Source organism: Nycticebus coucang, chromosome 12 (assembly GCF_027406575.1).
Source record: "Nycticebus coucang isolate mNycCou1 chromosome 12, mNycCou1.pri, whole genome shotgun sequence".
In the NCBI taxonomy this organism is placed as follows: domain Eukaryota; kingdom Metazoa; phylum Chordata; class Mammalia; order Primates; family Lorisidae; genus Nycticebus; species Nycticebus coucang.
Window position 1 is genome coordinate 95,177,757 of NC_069791.1, and position 18,889 is coordinate 95,196,645.

The window sequence follows — 18,889 nt, forward strand, 5'->3', positions numbered from 1 at the left end:
GCCACAGGCAGCTATCCCACCGTGGCACATGTAATATCTGGAGCCGGGTCCCTTGGGGCAGGGAGGGCACTTTGCAACTCCAGGGTCCCATCAGCTGGGGTACTGGGGCTAAGCAGGCAGTCTGTCCCAGTAGTGATGGGAACACCCAGCTCTGCCAACAGTGTCTGTAGCATCAAGCCTCATTAATGGGAACGGGATACAAGGACCCACGCCAGGGGTTCCCAAGCTTCCAAATAGGGGTGATGCTCAAAATAAATAAACAGTATGACAAGGGCATCAGCCAACAGACAGAGGTCGCAGGAGTTAACCATTCTGGTGCCGGATTATAGGGAAGTCATCAGAGTCCTGGGTAGGGGCACCTGGGCGTCGCTATTTCCCCAGTAATAAGGAAGCATTTTGATATTTGAAAACCATGTGAGCTTGGAGTGGGTCCCTTCTAGATGAGTCTTCAGATAAGACCCCAACCCTAGCGTTGCCTGGAATATAGACTTAGGGGAAACCCTGATAAGGCTACTGGGGGCCACGCCAGCTGGCTGCCTGCTCCAGTACCAGGAAGAATCCACTCAGCATCAACAATGACCACCAGAACATCCCTGACAATGAAGAAATCTCTCATGGAGCATTGGGCACTGTGCTGAAATACATCATCTCTTTCTGTCTTCACAACGAGTGACGCATTATTATTTACCCCCACCCTCACTGATTTCCTCATTCTTTGATAACAGGAGAGAGAACAGCACAGTGTCAGGCACCAAAAGACTGGGCCCACAGGGGCAGGGAGAGACGGCACCAGGGAGCAAACACAGCCAGCTGTCAGGCCACCCTGTGACACAGATAAAAGCAGGATCCAGAAAGGCAGGATGTCACACTCAGATGACAGCCACGAGAAGCGGGGGACTGGTCCTGGTTTGGGGGCAGGCGCTCCAAGCCAGGGATTCTCACTGTTGGCTGTGAATGGATCACCCGGGGCCTCTGTAAATGAGCAGCTGCCCTGTCCAGCCCCAGTCCCTGCAGGGACTCGAGAGCACAGTCAGGTAACTGTGACGTGGGGGAAGTGTTCTCTCACTTCCCAGCTGTGCACCTTAGGGGTAAGCCACTCTGAGCCTCAGTGACCACATCTGCAAAACAGCAGCAGAGCCGTTCTCACCAGCAAGTGCTCAGGGACAGCAGCCCTGTGGTGCTTACTGTTATGTGCATTTTGAAACACTTCAACAGACAAATCAGGGGCACAGCCAGCATTGGGAGCCACTGCTTTAATAGTCCCTTTAATAGCAGCATCTTTGTTTTCTTTTCTTTTTCTTTTGTTTTTGAGACAGAGCCTCAAGCTGTCACTCTGGGTAGAGTGCCGTGGCATCACAACTCACAGCAACCTCCAACTCTTGGGCTCAAGTGATTCTCCTGCTTCCACCTCCCAAGTAGCTGGGACTACAGGCACCTGCCACAATGCCTGGCTATTTTTTGGTTGCAGCCATCATTGTTGTTTGGCGGGCCCAGGCTGGATTTGAACCCGCCAGCTCAGGTGTATGTGGCTGGCGCCTTAGCTGCTTGAGCCACAGCTGCTGAGACAGCATCTTTGTTTTTAATTAATAAACAAAGCAGCCACATCGCTCAGAAAGGGTGGTAACACGCAAGGCTTCCCACGCAGCCATGCACGGTTCACACACATGCGCGACACTGGCGGCCAGGCCCAGTCTTAACCACCTTTCTCTAGGTGGGGATGGGGATGCTCCGGAACACTCCAGAGACCCCTGTCCTGCAGGCGGCATGCTGCAGAGAGCCTCTGTGCCCCTCTTTAAGCTTTAGCATCCCCTTCTCTTGCTCATCACTGAGGGCAGCCCACCAGGTCTCAACAGGTGCTCTACAGTAGCCTGCTCAGCCCACAGGCTGATATTCCAACAGGGACGACTGGAAAATTCAACTCCGCAGAGGGTAGAAACAGGAGTCAAAGAAGAGCAACATGAACATCAGCTGGTCCAGCATCCTGTCCTAGAAAGATGTAGCACCCCCTTTCTATAGCCTTGGCAGACCTGTCAATCAGGGCACCCTAGGCCCCCCCAGTCAAGGAAGGGCCTGCCTAAGGTCACCCCATCAGAGCCTGTCTCCTCCCAAGACCCTAACTATCACCAGTGGTCTCCAAGGACAAAGATAGTCCATCTGTCCCAAAAGAGTCTGTGTAGATTCCTGGAGCTCCCATTTCCTGAGGCCTGTTTGATCCCTGGGCTACCTGGAATCCTTGCAGTGAGCACTCTTCCTTGTTTAAGGTAGCTGCTTGCAAAGCAGCCTTTGGCCAGGACCCTCAGTCAGAAGGCGGGGGGTGGGCTCACTCTGGCCACTGGGATTCTGCCAGAGGCGGCCCCTCCTCTGGGTCCCAATGCCACCTGCAGCCCAACAGGCGCTGATCGCCCGGCACTCTTGGCCCAGGATGCACAAGCAGCATCTTGCAATCAAACTGTTGCCATTTATCGTCCATCTGCTACATGCCAGGCATTTCCCAACCACTGTCCCCGCTTTGAGGTCATGGCAAAGTGACCATGAAACAGTAACACTGAGCCAAGGGCACCAGGTGAAGAGAGAGAGAGATCTGGAGGCTGAAACCATCTCACCCAGTGCTACCCACAATGCCCGACACACAGTGGATGCCCAGTACGTGTCTACTGAATGAACCAATGAACGGGAGGGGTGAAAATGCAGCCAAAACGCAGCCACCTGAGGGCCCCCGAGGCATGCAGCACATCAGCCTATGTCCTGCTTTGCAGGCACAGCTGCGCCAACCCAGGCAGTACTTACCTTCTTCCTCTGCGTCCACCACCTTGCCACCTGATAATCCACAAGACCCGAGAAAGTATTAAGGACCAAGGCAAAACTCCCCCCATCCCACATTTAAATGCCTAGAGGGAATAAATGTGTCAGCTTCGGGCAGCGCCTGTGACTCAAAGGGGTAGGGCGCTGGTCCCATATGCCGGAGGTGGCGGGTTCAAACCCAGCCCCGGCCAAAAACCACAAAAAAAAAAAAAAAAATGTGTCAGCTTCTCTGAAGGTGGCAGGGCAAGGACGGTTGAGGGGTCTTCTCCATGTGTGCCTCAGTTTCCCCATCCCACATGTGCTGGGTGGACCCCTGACACTGCTTGTGACCAACCCCTTTCTCAAAATGTAACTGTGTTTAAACATAAATAGAGCTAGAAAAGGAATGCAAATGAACCTTCTGTCTTCACGGCAGCAGAGGGCGGGCACAACACTGGGAGGTGACACAGGCCCCAGCTCCAGCCCGAAGCCTTAGTTCTCTGAGGACAGATTTTTGCTTATTAGAGGACCCCAGACCCCACAGAAGCTTACACTGGGCCGGGTCAGCAGCACAGGGAACCCAGAAAAGGGGAAGAGATGACTTGGGTGAATGTCACTCCCGAGCTATGGTGGGCACCCCACCCCTATCACTGCATTTAGCACCATGATGTCCTTGAGTATTCAGGGTTTGTCTCCCCATTAGACTGTGAGTTCTCAAGGGTACAGTGGGTTTTACCATCACTCTATTCCCAGCACCTGGCACTCCAGGCTGCTGTGTGCAGTCATACGGGATGTACACTGCCCAACCTGCGGGGCGGGCACCATTCGTGTGGCGGCTCACATGCCAGGTGGCCCTGCGGCACACAGCGGGGACTCTGCCCACACCTGGTGGGCAGATGGACAGACTGACAAGTGAATAAGCAGAGCTGACTTTGCAATACCAGAGGGGGGGCTCTTCAGCCACAGTGGTGTCCTCTCACAGCTCAGACCTACAAAGCTGGTTCCTAGGAACAGGTAAAATCAGCTCGTATTTTCTTCTAAACTGGGATGCTTATGTAGCTGTATCCAAAGCCCTTTGACCTATACATTGCTTGTACAGAGCAAGCCTTAATCAAGGTTTACATCACTCACGTAGTTAACGCATTTATTGTCTACTATGTGCCAGGCACTGTTCTCAGCCCTGGGGGTACAGAGGCAACCAAAAAGCCCTCATGGAGCTTAATTTCCAAGGGAAGAGACAGGACAAGAAACAAACCAGCAGATCTAGCATTTACTGTCAGACAGTGATAAGCGCCACAAAGAAAAACAAGGCAGGAGAAATGAATGGGAGGGTGGGCAGGGAGAGTGGAGAATGTTATAAAATACTAAAAATTCCTTGTCTCTTTTTTCATAAAGCAAACACATGAAACTCGTAAGTCAATGAATGTCCCTGAGTTTTCCAAAGTAGCAGGTGATGGGTCTCTGGTGCTGATAAGCCAGGTGCTGCCCGTACTCTGAACCACATGAGTGCAGCCTCTGGTCTGTGTACTCAGCTGCCAACCCTGAGAGCAGCCACCTTGGAAAGCTCACTGTTTATTCCACCAACACGGCCTTGACTCAAGAAGGTTCTAGAACTCTGCTTGGGCAAGGGCCAGCTGCAGGCCTGCCTCCCTTGAGGGAAGAATTTAACTCACTGCTTTAGAGTCAACGCCTCATTTTTGACCAAAAACGGAATCGACTGGCTACCTCACCCCACCTCCTCTCCTCCAGCCTTGGCTCTGAAAGTTCTTCATCCTCAAAAGAGGAAGAAAAGCAGCCGCTGAGGACAGCCAGAAGGAATGTGCCATCTGCACAACCCAGTCTCTGGAGCTGTTCAGTACAAACTTCTGGAACGTGGGGAGGTGCTTAGGACCCAGTGTACAGAGGGGCGGGGGGAGGTAAAAAGAGGGGACAGGAGGAGAAATGAGAAAACTCAATTATGTGGAGGAACAAGGCCTAGAAAGAAAAGACAGGTGGAAAAGATCCCAATGCTGACAGTGGCTATGCCTCTGGTGGTGGGAAAGCAGGAAGGATTTTTGTTGTTGTTGTTGTTGCAATTTGGCTGGGTCCAGGTTTGAACCCACCACCCTCGGTATATGGGGCTGGCGCCCTACTCACTGAGCCACAGGTGCCGCCCAGGAAGGATATTCTTTTTCCCACTTCTTTACATTCCTCTCTAGTTTACAAATGTCTATGATGAGTATGTATTAACTTTATAATCAGTCAGGGGGAAAAAACTCAGCAAAAAACTGAAAAGGGAAAAATATTTGTCACAGGATTGAGAGATGGTTTCAAAAAGGTTTTGAAAAACGGCCATATCAATGGAATAAGGCCCTTCTCCCAAGATGACACGGAAGGACTCTGAGCAGTGTGAGGTTCTCCCAAGATGACACGGATTCTGGGCAGTGTGAGGTCCCAGGTTTCAGGGCCCCTCACCCTGGATGCTCCTGATGCCCTGGGCATTAGAAAATGTTTAGCAACATTGTTGGCCTCTACCCGTTAGATGCCTGTGGTAATCTTGACTTCGGTCGTGCCAACCAAATATATCTCCAAACATTGCCAAATATCCCCAGAGGATGGTGGGCAAATTTGCTACCCCATTAAAAACCACTGCTTTAAGTTTTAGGTTCCTTGAAAAAAAAAAAAAAAAAAAAAAACACAGTCATAAAAATGTTTTTCACCTTCTTTGCTATTCAGAAAAATAAAAAATTAAGTAGATTTCCTAGAAATCAGCATACTAAATATCTCCAAGGGAGAGGTCAATCTCTCCTCGGCTACAAGTCTCACCCCTGTACATCTTCCCTTCCTCCCCAGCCATGTGCTCCTCACCCGGCTGCAGCCTGGGTATTCTAAAAAAAGACCTGATTAATCCAACAAGAAAAAATGTTACCCTTTAGGAGGGGCCAAAAATGCAGTTCAAACAAATCCAAGGTCACTGGCACTTAGAGCTGTCTGAAGTTGAGCAAGACTAGATTTTAATGCCAAGACGTTATAGAAGGGGCCCCTCCAGAGAGGCAGAAAAAGAGGGGGAGCTGCCCCGTTAGACTGAAGAGCCAGAGCCGAGATCTTATGTGCCCTACCTGGCAGGAGGCGGGGTGGCTGAACCCACAGAGGTGCTAGGATGGTGGGTGGTATTATAAAGTGCTAATATACACAAAAAAAATAATAAAGAAATTGGCAGCATTCCATGTTTTATATAAACGGCCTTGGATATGCTGGCAGCTGGGATGGAAGGGAGGGGAAGAAAACCCATTTGAGGCCAAGAGGAGTTTAAGGACAGTCCTGGCTCACCCGGAAGGAAAGGAGATAGGGAGAGATTCAGTTAAACCCACATGTAAATGCAGCCCACCATGCAGGTCGGTGAAATGCAGTCCACTGAGAAGTTACCATGACTAAGAGACAGAGAAAGGAGATTCTGCAGCAAGAGGAAATAGGCTAGACGTAAGGCAGAACTTTCTAACTGCAAGGGCATGTGTAGAAACTCATTCAAATCAGAGAACTCAAAAGCCGAAAGAATGTCAACTACCACACACTGGGGGAAAACCCCAAAATTCTTTTCCTAAAAGAAAATACAACTTTTCTTTTAAAACCTCCAGGGCTCATTCCTTCTCAGTGTTTTCGAATAGGTTCTACAATATAGGTATGAGCTCTTCTTTGAAGGTTTGGTAGGATTCTGGTGTAAAGCCGTCTGTTCCAGGGCTTTTTTTGTTGTTGTTGTTGGAAGCTTTTCTATTGTTGCTGCAATTCGGGTGCTTGATATTGGTCTGTTCAAGAGTTCTATCTTATCCTGGTTAAGTCCAGGTATGTAGTATCCAAACATTGGTCCACTTCCTCTACATTTTCAAATTTCTAGGTTTTGGGCAGTAATCAGCAATGATCTTTTGTATCTGTTATCTGTTGTTATTTCCCCTTTTTCATTTCTTTTTTTTTTTTTTTTTTTTTCCAGGGCAAGCATGAAACAAAGTTTATTGAAGAAGAGAAAGATAGGTTTGAAGAGCAAGATACATTAGCCATAGATGACAAATGGGCCCCATTGCTTGACAAAAATACTCTGGTGATGGTCTGGGTTCCTGTTTTATGCTGTCTGGATTGGTCCTTCCTTGTGGTTAGGTGTCACCATGGAATGATTTTGATGGACAGTTGATGATACAAAAATTAACCTTAGGTTAATCCTATTGTGCCTGGGCTGCCTGACCTGGGCTGTGTTCCTCCCACTCCCAGGTGTGACAGTTGCTCAGGATAGGATTAAGGTGGGGCAGCACCAAGATGGATCCTACCCTATCCTTCATCCCAGGTAGGACAATTGCTAGATGCAGAACCAAGACAAGGCACCCACTTTGCCCTAAGAGGGCTGGGAGATCCCTTGCTCTCTTCCTAACAGAAGGCTTTACGCATTTTAGAAAGGATAGAGATTTCTCAGGGATAGTAGTAGCTGATCTGACACGGGAAGATCTGAAGCTAAGCTCTAGGAGATGAGTTAGGGGAGGCAAAGTGGTACAGGTAGAGAGAAAAATTTATCAAACACTTCAAGACTAAAGAGAACATGGAGTTCTTTAGGAAACAGTTCACAATGGCTGTAGACCACAAAGAGCAGAATAATGGTGGAAAAGGATTTTTCTTTTTTTTTTTTTTTAGACAGAGTCTTAGACTGTTGCCCAGGCTAGAGTACCTTGGCATCAGCCTAACTCACAGCAGCCTCAAACTCTTGGATTAAAGCAATCCTCCTTCTGAATAGTTACAACTACAGCACCTACCACAATATTTAGCAAATTCTTTTTCTTTCTTTCTTTCTTTTTTTTTTTTTAGAAACAAGTTCTCACTTCTTGCTCACAAATTGCTGAGCTCAAGCTATCCTTCCACCTCAATCTTCCAGAGTGCTAGGACTACAGGGGTGAGCCACTGCACCCAGCAAAAATGAGCATTTTAGACTATAGCAATAAAGAGAAGGTTAATTACTTTTCTGGAATTCCAGAGTTAAGAGAGAGCTATAAATATTTAATTATATTAACTTAGGACATACTAATTTCAAAAATATTTACATGATTTACAAAATATTCCCCTTTTTCATTTCTGATTGAGGTTATTAGAGCTCTGACTTTTCTGTTTCTAGTTAATCTGGCCCAAAGGTTTATTAAGAGCAAACAACCCAATTAATCACTGAGCAAGAGACATGGACAGAACCTTCTCCCAAGAAGACAGACAAATGGTCAGAAAACACATGGAAAAGTGCTCATCGTCCCTAGTCATCAGAGAAATGCAAATCAAAACCAGCCTGACACATCACCCAACTCCAGTGAGAAAAGCCCACGTCACAAAGTTCCAAAGCTGCGGATTCTGGCGTGTGTGTGGAGAGAAGGGAACACTTACACACTGTTGGTGGGACTGCAAACTAGTACAGCCCTTCCCTTTTTGGAAGGAAGTATGGAGACTCCTCAAACAGCTGAAAGCAGACCTTCCATTTGATCCTGCAATTCTATTACTAGGTATCTACCCAGAAGAAAAAAAAAATCATTTTATCATAAGGACATTAGAACTCAAATGTTTATCACAGCTCAACTCACAGCCATAAAGATATGGAAACAAAGTGCCCATCAACCTATGGATGGATTAATGAACTGCACTATATGTATACCATGGAATATCACTGAGCCATAAAAAAGATGACTTCACATCATTTGTATTAACCTGAAGAACATTCTCCTTAGTGAAGTATCACAAGAAAGGAAAAACAAGCATTGATGAATAACTAGAGACCCACTCGAGAGAAAACACAATTAAATCCAAGAAGGGAGAAAACAGGCAAGGGATGGGGGGTTCTGGTAAGCTCCCACCTAATGGGTACAACATAGGGGTACACGGCACACCTCCTGCGTGAAGAGCTCAACCACAACCCGGACATTACCTAACAAACGCAAACAGTGTAACCTAATCCTACGTACCCTTGTATGAATCCAAAATCTTTTTAAAAGGGGGAAAAAACCCTGCGGGGCTCATAGTAGTGTTATTCATAATAGTCAAAAAGTGGCAACAATCCAAATGTCCATCTGCACTGAATAAACAAAATGTTTATCCACACAATGAAACATCATTCAGCAACCAGAGGGAATGAAGCCTCAACACAGACAAACCGGGAAAGCCTCGTGCTAAGTAAAAGAAGCCAGTCACAAAATTCCATATATTAAGTGATTCCATTTACGTGAAATGTCCAGAATGAGCAAATCAATAGACAGAAAGTAGACTTATGGTTGCCCAGAGCCTAGAGCAGGGGTCCTCAAACTGTGGCCCGCAGGCCACATGAGGCGGTGTGATTGTATTTGTTCCTGTTTTGTTTTTTTACTTCAAAATAAGATTATGTGCAGTGTGCATAGGAATTTGTTCATAGTTTTGGTTTTGTTTTTTTTAACTATAGTCCAGCCCTCCAATAGTCTGAGGGACAGTGAATTGGCCCTCTGTTTAAAAAGTTTGGGGACACCTGGCCTAGAGGGTTGGTGAAAAGTGAGGAGTGACTGCTAATAGGTGGGGGGGGGGGTATGAAAAAATGTTCTAAAACTGTGGTGATGGGTGCATACCTCTGTGAATATACACTAACAAAGCACTAGTTATACAGTTTAAATGAGTGAATAATATGTGCATTATATCTTGAGAAAGCACTTATTAAAAACCACTGGGATGGGGTGGCGCCTGTTGCTCAAAGGAGCAGGGCACCGTCCCCATATGCCGGAGGTGGCGGGTTCAAACCCAGCCCCAGCCAAAAACTGCAAAAAAAAAAAAAACAAAAAAAAAAACACTAGGACCCCTGCAGTGAAACCCCATGCAGAATTGTAAATATGCTCCCCTAAAAAGCATATCCAGAGACCACTGAAGGAGCAGAGGACAGGAAACTCAGAGGCCAGACTTGAGATGCAGTGGATCCCACCAGTGGTCACCATGTGTCCCTCAGGCCAGTCACTCCCCCCGTTGACATTCAGGGGCTTCCCACTGCACTTATACCAAAACCCAGACTCCTCCCCTGGAAGGCCCTGCAGACACACATATGCTGACTTCATACCTCCTCCACTCCTGGCCCATTATGGTTTGCCCACACTGGCCACCTCCTCGTTTCTTAGACAAATGCAGTTCCCTCTGGTCCTGAGGCCTTTGCACCTGCTGTTCCCTATGTCTAGAACACTGTTCCCAAGACCTTCTTCTTGTTGGCTCCTTCCCATATCAATGTCCCCTCCCCAGAAAGGGCTTCCCTAACCACAGTGACTAACCCCCACAATTATCCATCACTCCACAGCCCACGCTACTGCCATTTTTTTCAAGCACTTACAGCTATCTGAAATCTTCCTTAGCTGTTTATTGTCTTTCCTGCCCATTAGACTCTAAAGTGTATGAAGACAAGGATTTGCCTATAACTTGTTTGATGCTTTCTCCTCAAAAGCTAGAATAGGGTTGTTTAGGGTTGAATTGTGCTTTTCCCCAATTTCATATATTGACGCCCTGACCTCTAGCACCTCAGAATATGACCTGATTTGGAAACAGGGTCACTGCAGATGAAATCAGTTAAGATGAGGTCACACTGGAGTAAGGTGGGGCCAAACCCAACATGACCAGTGTCCTTACAAATAGGGGCAATCAGGAGACAGGCGTGCACACAGGGAGAGGGCTAGTGACTATGGAGGCAGAGAGTGGGGCAATGCTTCCACAGGCCAGGGAGTGTTAAGACTACCAGCAAACCACCAGAAGCCAGAGGAGAGCCCTGGGACAGACTCACAGCCCTTGGAAGAAGATGACCCTGCTGACACTTTGATCTTATAGATTTGATAAATTTCTGTTGTTCTAGCCCAGAAGAATAATACAAATACTTAACACATGGCAGGTGCTCAGCAGGTCCCCCTGCAATGACTGGGAAAGAACAGCAAATAGCTCTTCCTTGGCGACCCCCCCTGCTGTGGGGCACAATCCTAGGGGACCCATCCACAGACTGATGTCAGTTAAGCCCAGGGCACTAATGCAGTGAGGCAGCCCTGCAGCCTCACTCCAAGGACAGTCCATGTGACCCCTGACCAAATGCACATAACAATCACACCTCACAGGCCCAGGGCTCTGTAATTATCTCCTGGAAGAGGGAGATCAGGGTAGGTGACCTCTCTTTAGTTTCACTCTTTTTAGCAACAGTTGAAACCAAGGCAGGTGTGCCACATCAAAGGGGTGCTCCTTTGGGGCCCAGAAAAAGCATCAGACCACCTGCTCTCTCCCCAGGTCAACAGGGGTCAAAGTTCCCGGAAGGGAGTAGAGCAGAGAGTGTTCTGAGATGCTAACAGGGGTCCTCAAACTTTTTAAACAGGGGGCCAGTTCACTGTCCCTCAGACCATTGGAGGGCCGGACTATAGTTTAAAAAAAAAAAAAAGACTATGAACAAATTCCTATGCACACTGCACATATCTTATTTTGAAGTATAAAAAACAAACAGGAACAAATACAATCATACTGCAGCATGTGGCCTGCGGGGTTTGAGGACCCCTGTGCTACTGTGACCCAATAAGCACAGAGCAGCCTGAGAAGGTTGCGACCAATCCCCCTGAACTTGAAATCAACTGAGAAAAGAGAAGAGCCTTCTCCAAAGTCCACCTCTTTTACTTCAAATAAGGTCAAGGTCCCAGTTCTGCAGGGACTCAGCAGGCACCTCCAAAACTACCCCACTTTCAGAGTCTAGCTGGGAGGACAGACCAGATGGGAAGCGGGCAGGCCTATGGTGACCCAGAAGATGCCAGGGACACATCCTCTTTGCAAAGTAGTATTAATAACAGTTAACATTACGGGGATAGTTTGGGAAATACAAGGCACATGCCAAAGGCTGTGCATACATTTTATCACATTAAGTCTACCGTGAGATGCTGAAATGTTTCTGCTGTTATATGACTCTACCTGAGGGAACACTGGGGCTCGGGTTTGAGGACAGGCCTAAGGTCACACAGTTGGTAAGAAAAGCCGCTGGGATTCAAACCAAGGTGCCAACTCTGAGCCTGGAAGTTCAATCAGAATGCACTGGGATGTGCCCTGGGGTCAGCTGGCCCAGGCAGGGACTGCTGCTCTCTTTCCCTGGTCATGAAACACAGGAGCCCCTCTCAATTCAGCCCTGGAAGGGTTAAGACACGTTCTCAGCTGGCTCCTGGTGGTCGGGGCAGCCCTGCTCCCATCCTACTGCCCTGATGAGCCACTTTCCTAGTGTGGATGACGCCAACCTCAAAGAGACAAACATGGCCCTTCAAGGTGCCACCCCATGCAGGGGGAACACCAAGGCTGTCCTTACCATCATCTTCTGAGGACTGATCCTGCTCGCCACTGGCATACGTGCGCAGGAACTCAGCGAAGGCGCCATCTCGGGCCAGCAGCTCCTGGTAGGAGCCCATCTCGGAGATCTTGCCGCCACTCATGACCATGATGATGTCCACCTGCGGCAGGTAGCTGATGCCGTGCGTGACCAGGACCCGCGTCTGTGGGCAGAGTGGAAACCCAGCCACGTCAGCCCACACGCGTGAGACAGCCTGACTCGGCAGAGCGGCCAGAAGAGGCAGGACACAGCCACAACCTAGAGAGCACAACTCGGGCCTGAAGATGGACACACACCTGTGATAACAGCAGCAGCAGCAGCAGCTCAGTCTGTGCGTGCACCCCTTCAGCACGAGAGTGCCGAGGGCCCGTGCTGAGTGCCGGGGAAGCAGTAAGGAGCAAAACAGAAAAAGACCCCTGCCCAGATTCCAGAGTTGGAGGAGAAATGAATAGAAGTAAAACTGTGTGCTGGTGGTTGGGAACACAGCGAAAGGGGGACACAGGTGTGCTGATGGGGGGGAGGGGAATGTGGCGCTTGCAGTTTAAACTAGAGTGATGGCAAAGGCAATTTTTGAGCAAAATACTGAAAGATGAGGAGGGAAGGAACTGGGCAAATGTGTGAATGAATAAAGGTAAAAAGCCTCTGCGAAACAGTGTGCACACAAAACCTAATGTTTTTTTACAGCAATTTCCCCTGACCGCCACACCAAAAACCACTGCAAAATTTGTACAGGTATGTATATTATCTGCAGATCTGAAAGTTTGGGAAGATAGTCATCAAACTATATGGATAAAAAAGTCAGCAAATTTTTTCTTAAAGGGCCAATATTTTCTGCTTTACGAGGCCTCACTGTTGCCATCTACACTAGCACTGCCGTTATAGCAGGAAGCAGCCCAGAGACTGGCTGTGTTCCAGTAAAGCTTTATTTGCAGACACTGATATTTAAATTTAAGGTGAGTTTTAAGGGTCACAAGATTCTATTCTTCTTCAGATTTCTTCTAAGCATCTACAAATGTAAACACCATGCTTACCTCAAGAACCACACAAAAATAGGTGGTGGGCTACATTTGCTGACCCCTGCTCTTGAGAGAAGAATGAGGGGTACAGCATTTTATTTACTACATATACATATATTCTTGTGCTCACTGATTTTGTTGCCAGGGGCATGCAATACTTTGATGACTTTACAAAATACCTTTTACTACTTAAAAATTATGTTTGCACTGAGTCTTGATGGTACACATGGGCCTGCTGCACACACGTATAACAAGGTAACCCTACTTAAAAAGATCACACACACACAAATAAGAAAATAGAAAATTAAAAGTTTATACACGCAGCAAAATGACGTGGAAGAAATACAAAATTTCAAACTGGTGGGATTGTGTTTTCTCATGTTTATCTTAAGTTTCTATATTTCCCCCATAGGTAAACATTAGTTTTATACTCAGGATTTAAAAAAAAAAAAAAAGACAAGCCATTGTGAACCCACCAGCCACCACCAATTGCCGTGTCAAAAAGAACACAGGAACTGTTTCCTATCGTGTTACAGTGCTGTGGAAATATTCCTGCTCCAGACGGCCATCGGTCCACCCACAGCCACCTTGGCATGGAAGGAGGTACGGCCTGCTCAGTCACGGCAGGTCGTAAGGCAGGACTCCTCTGGGAAGCCCTGTAATGTAATCAGGAAGAGACACCTTCTTTGGCCAAGAGGAGGCAATGAATTCAAGTCTATGTCAAGAACTTAATCCCTATAAAGACAAGTAAGTCCAAGACTGCTGTTTCAGGAAGACTTCCAAGGGAAGCATGAGAAACGTGTCCCTAAAGTACAATTAAAACAAAACAAAACCAAAAAAAGCAAGGGAAGCAAAGGATTCCTAAAGGGGACACGTTCCAACCTCACTAAAGATGGGAAGCGGCTGGTGCCCAAGCCCCATCCCACCAGCAGGTACCTTGTTTTTCAGCATCCCTTTGGGTCCAATCACATTTTCAAATATGTGTTTTCCCACATGGGCATCCACCGCCGAGAGGGGGTCATCCAAGAGGTAAACGTCGGAGTTGCAGTACACGGCCCGAGCCAGGCTCACACGCTGCTTCTGGCCCCCGGACAGGTTCATACCCTGGGGAGACAAGGCAGAGGAGTGGGGTTCCTGGGAAACCTTAAGACTCAAGAAATGTCGCAGAGGCACGCAGAGGCTGACCTGCTCAGGAGGCAGTGGCCCTAGGCTGGAGGTCCTGAAGGGCCTTGCCTCCTGTTTTAATGTGAGACTATGGGTACAGATCACATCTGCACGGACACAGGTTCACGTCCTAGCTCCACCACAGCCAGGGATGGAACCATGGCACGGGGCTTAGCACTATCTATAAAATGGGCAAAAGAGAAAACCCAAGTCCCCTGTGAGTTGTGGGGCAGGGCAGCTGGCCCACAGTGAGCACCCATCGAAGGGTGTCTGATGGCACTGAATGATGCTGGCCCCTGGTATTTTAGTCTCATGGAGGACGTGGGTAGATGTGATAATATTTTTGTTGTTGCTGCTGCTACTGTGTTAACAGCCAACATCTCCTGCCAGCTTATTCTGGATCTATAGTTCCCTGGAGAAGCTACGTAGAGCCCAGGCAGTATCTGCCCCCAGTGGTGCTAAAATCCACCCTAGGCTCCACTCTCCAGGAGGAGGGACACTGCCAGGACCAGACACAGGAGCCCTACTTCCCTTTTCCCCATGACATTTCCATATCCAGCTGGGGAATCACTACAGACACCCACTGGGGTACCCACCCATCTCTTGACCCTCCCAAGAGATGCCTGTTCTCTCTCCCCTGAGTCAAGGCCCATCCTAGTAGCCAAGTTCCCTTTGATGGGCCCTCTGGCCATAGCTTATTGGCCCAGAGGCAGATAATGGACCCAAGGTAGCCAGTCATAGTCTCTCCCTCCAGATTCTGGTTTGGGGATCTAGACTGGGATAGTGAGGACTCTGTGTCGGGCACAGACATTGGTTTTTTTTGTTTGTTTTTTATTAAAAAAAAGCAAAAAAAAACCAGCACAAAGCTGATGTGCAGAAAAGGAGAGACATAACCAGAGCTCCTTTGCAAACCAAGAAGCCCCTGCTCACAGTTTGTTTTTTCTCTCCAAGGAACTATAGACTTATCTCAATTTTTTTTTTGTTTGTTTGTTTTTTTTTTGGCCAGGGCTGGGTTTGAACCCGCAACCTCCGGCATATGGGACTGGCGCCCTACCCTTTGAGCCACGGGCACCGCCCGACTTACCTCAATTTTTAAAAAAATCATTCACCAAATCAGAAAGCTGGTGGAGCCACCAATTTTTATTATTTTTTTTATTAAATCATAACTTTTTGATGCATTTATGGGGTTCAGGGTACTGCTTTGATACACAATGTGAAATGCTTACATTGAACTAAGTAACATATCCATCACAATTATACTCATTTCTTAATAGTTTTGAAATGTACCATTGCATCATGCACATTAGGTGAGGTCAAGCTTTTCAACTCCTGGTTGCAACACACTGGATAACCACCAGGGGGTGGCAGAGCAAGGTGGCCAGGCAAAGGCACCTGCAAAGGCCTACAGAGGGCAAGGGGATGGGGGCTGCTGAAGAACAGCTGGGGGATGGAGAGGTGGTGGAAGGGGTGATGGCTGACATGAACAGAGAATCACCTTCCTTAGTGGTGACAAAATGTAGCCGCTAAGAACATGGAATAGTAGCCATGCTCTCTCTGAGGCTGTTGCCTCAGGCAAGTCACTTAGCCTCTCTGTGCCACCCTTTCCTTGAGCATTTAACGGGGATAACAAAAAAAATCTCACCTCATGGGCATGCTATGAATGAAACAGATGTAAAACGTTAAGCGTGGTGCCTGCCACACAGAAAATGCTCAGTAAGTGTTAGCAACTGTGTTGTTATTATCATGGTTGTGCCCTGGGACATTTGAATCAGACATGCGTCCTCCCTATATCATGCCCTTTGTCATGTGACTTTGCCATCATGTGACCACAAGGGAAGCAGGTTTCCTGGTCCCTTGCCTTTGTGCTTGGACAAGTGACTTGCTGTGTACAGGGAAGGGACAGCCTCACCCCCTCAGCCCAAACCTCAGTAAGAACCCATGTAGGTAGACCTGAGCCACATCACGGCCCAGAGCCCAGCCCAGCCAGCCTGCAGCATTCAGTGGAGCACCCACTCTTCCCCTGCTGGAATCAGCCCATTGGAGCCGACTAACAAGCCACTGAGCTTTTGTGGCTGTTTGTTACACAACAACTGACGGATCTAGGGACTGATGCTGAAACTGCACTGACCTTCTCACCAATCTCCGTCTGGTCCCCGCTGGGCAGGATTTCCAGGTCTGGGAGGAGGGCACAGGCCTCTATCACTGCCTTGTAATACCGTTCCTGCAGCGGGCGTCCAAAAAGGATGTTTTCTCGGAGAGAATCATTCTGAATCCATGCCTGCTGGGGCACGTAGGCCACTGAGCCCTACTCGGAAAATGGAGGGGGGGGGACAGACAGACTTGATCAACAGGACAACAGCTAGGACAGCCCACTTCACAAGACATTTTCATTATACCTACTGCCTTAACAAGAGGGAAACTGAGTCACAAAGAACTACAGATGCCAGAGTTGGGATCAGAAGCCACACTGGGTGAATCACTGACTCCAGGGACAGGAGTTAACCCCCTGCTTCCGAAGAGTGAAAGTGCCTGACATGACCACAAAGCTACTTGACTAAAGTTGTCAACACTAAGAAGAACATAGGAGACCTTTAAATAAAGTCTGACCCAGACTGGCAAGGATTCCTTGAGGAGGTTTCTTTGATGAAATTTAAGCGAGAAATCACAGCAGTCCACTTCAAAGTCCTTCTGTTTTTATTCCCATGTAGCACAAGGTGTCACAGGTAGTATGAGAATAAGGGGTGGAGTACAGATCTTTGCTTTGGGTATTTCAGTAATAAAAACGCTAACACTGTTAAAAACATTTTTTTAAAAAACAAAGACTGAAAGGTGAGAGATGTTAAGCCTCACAAAGAGAAAAGAGCATTCAAATCACAGGGAACTTCACGTGCAAAGGCCCAGAGCTGAGGCAGTGTTGGCACATTTCAAGGAACAGAAAGGCCAGTGTAATGGGAACACGCCTCAATCAGGAGAGAGAGTGACAGGAAACGGGCCAGAGCGCAGCAGGAGACTCACGCTGAGCCAGAGGCTATGGGGAGGAACGTGACCTGTAGAGGCCAGGTAATGAGTAACCACTGAAGATTCCGAAGGAAGAGAATCCAAGGGGGAAGCCTGAGAGTGAATCCCAGCTACTATGACTCTTAATCTAAATTCTCAAATAACTAATCTGCCAGTTCCAGTATCCTTAACTTACAAGAGGCCAAAAAATGTCACAAAGCCTCATCATAGAACCACAGATAACCCCAAAGTGGAAGCACAATCCATACTTACTAAAACATTTGAGGGGAAAAGAAACATTTTAAACCTCTTCCTACCACTCCCCTTACCAAGGCACAACAACCAATCACAAATAATTATCTGGCCCCAAATGCCAGTAGTGCTGGGATCACGGACACCCGGGGTTAAAGGAATAGACTGCAACACGGATTCCACTGTGATCTGGAATTTTCTTCTATTAACCTAACTCACATTGCCCATTCATCTTACTTTATAGCATGTACTTGAAAGTAATGATACAACATTTCTCAAATGCCATTAGTTTGGACTCAACCACTATAATGTATACTTTCTAAAGGGCACCGTATAACCAATGAAGAAAGAATTTTGCTCAATAAAAACAATGCCATAAACTAGCATTCTCAAAAGTGGGTTCCAAGAGACAGTAGTTCTGGGGAGGTAAACAGCTGCTGTACAGACAATAACGAGGTACAGGCAAATATGTCAGGGCCACACAGGGTTAAACGAACTTAAATAGGTTTTTCTCTTCTTGCAGGACTTCGGAGAATCTTTACTTTGCTAATTTTTATTATAAATCTCTAGAAGGAAGGAGTCAGAGTGTGCATTATTCCCAGGCTTGTTTGAACCTGGGGCCCTTTACTCCCCAAACATCCTGCAAGATGAATTTGCAGCAGACCACACTCCAGGAAATGCTAGTGTCAAGAAAACTTTAAGGAATGTATTTTTACATGAAGAAAAGGCCTTCACGGGGAATGAACTAAATGGAAAAGAAGGATTTTGATTTCTACTGGATTTTTTTTAACCTGCCCAACAGCCTTAAGTTCACTCTCAGGAAATTTCAACTTAGTTCCAAGTACTCTGTGTATTTAAAAGCAATAAAACTAGTCTTTTTTTTAGCCCCATGTTGATAGTTTGATGAACACTCTTAAAAAAAATGCTCTATGAAAATATTCCAACCACATAAATCAAACATTTTAAGTTTTGATACAAGAAGAGATACACAGAGAAAATATAAAGAGAAAGGACAAGCCAGGAAGATCAACGCATAAACAGACTGAGGAGACGGACGATGCGGGCAGAGGCAGGGAGGGCAGGAGACGGGAGTCCTCCAGGGCGCAGTCCTTGTGTTTACTATGTATTGATCAAGCGGCTACTACACGCCTGCCGAGCAGTGCTGGGACACAGCAGGAAATAAATGATACCCAAATCCTGCTTTCTAAGATGGCACAGGGTAAAACAGAAAGGATGGGCGAGAGAGACAAATGGAAAGAGAATGAGGAGGAGGAGAGACCCTGCTGCTTGGAATTCTAGCACAGCGACAGTCATAAAATAACCACCGTCAGTCTTGACCTTCTAC

General features: G+C 47.3%; 1 protein-coding gene across 5 annotated transcripts in view; it reads right to left on the reverse strand.

Moving 5' to 3' along the window:
* ABCC1 (ATP binding cassette subfamily C member 1) overlaps positions 1–18,889 on the reverse strand; it is a 153,627-nt gene that overhangs the window by 29,514 nt on the left and 105,224 nt on the right. For 4 of the 5 annotated variants that reach the window (XM_053557315.1, XM_053557313.1, XM_053557316.1 and 1 more), the window contains 4 exons: positions 16,424–16,600; positions 14,068–14,235; positions 12,095–12,278; positions 2,788–2,817 (listed from right to left, as the gene is read on the reverse strand). In XM_053557315.1, coding sequence (XP_053413290.1) covers positions 2,788–2,817; positions 12,095–12,278; positions 14,068–14,235; positions 16,424–16,600 — 559 coding nt within the window. The remainder of the gene's footprint in view (positions 1–2,787; positions 2,818–12,094; positions 12,279–14,067; positions 14,236–16,423; positions 16,601–18,889) is intronic. The other variant, XM_053557314.1, reaches the window with a different exon arrangement.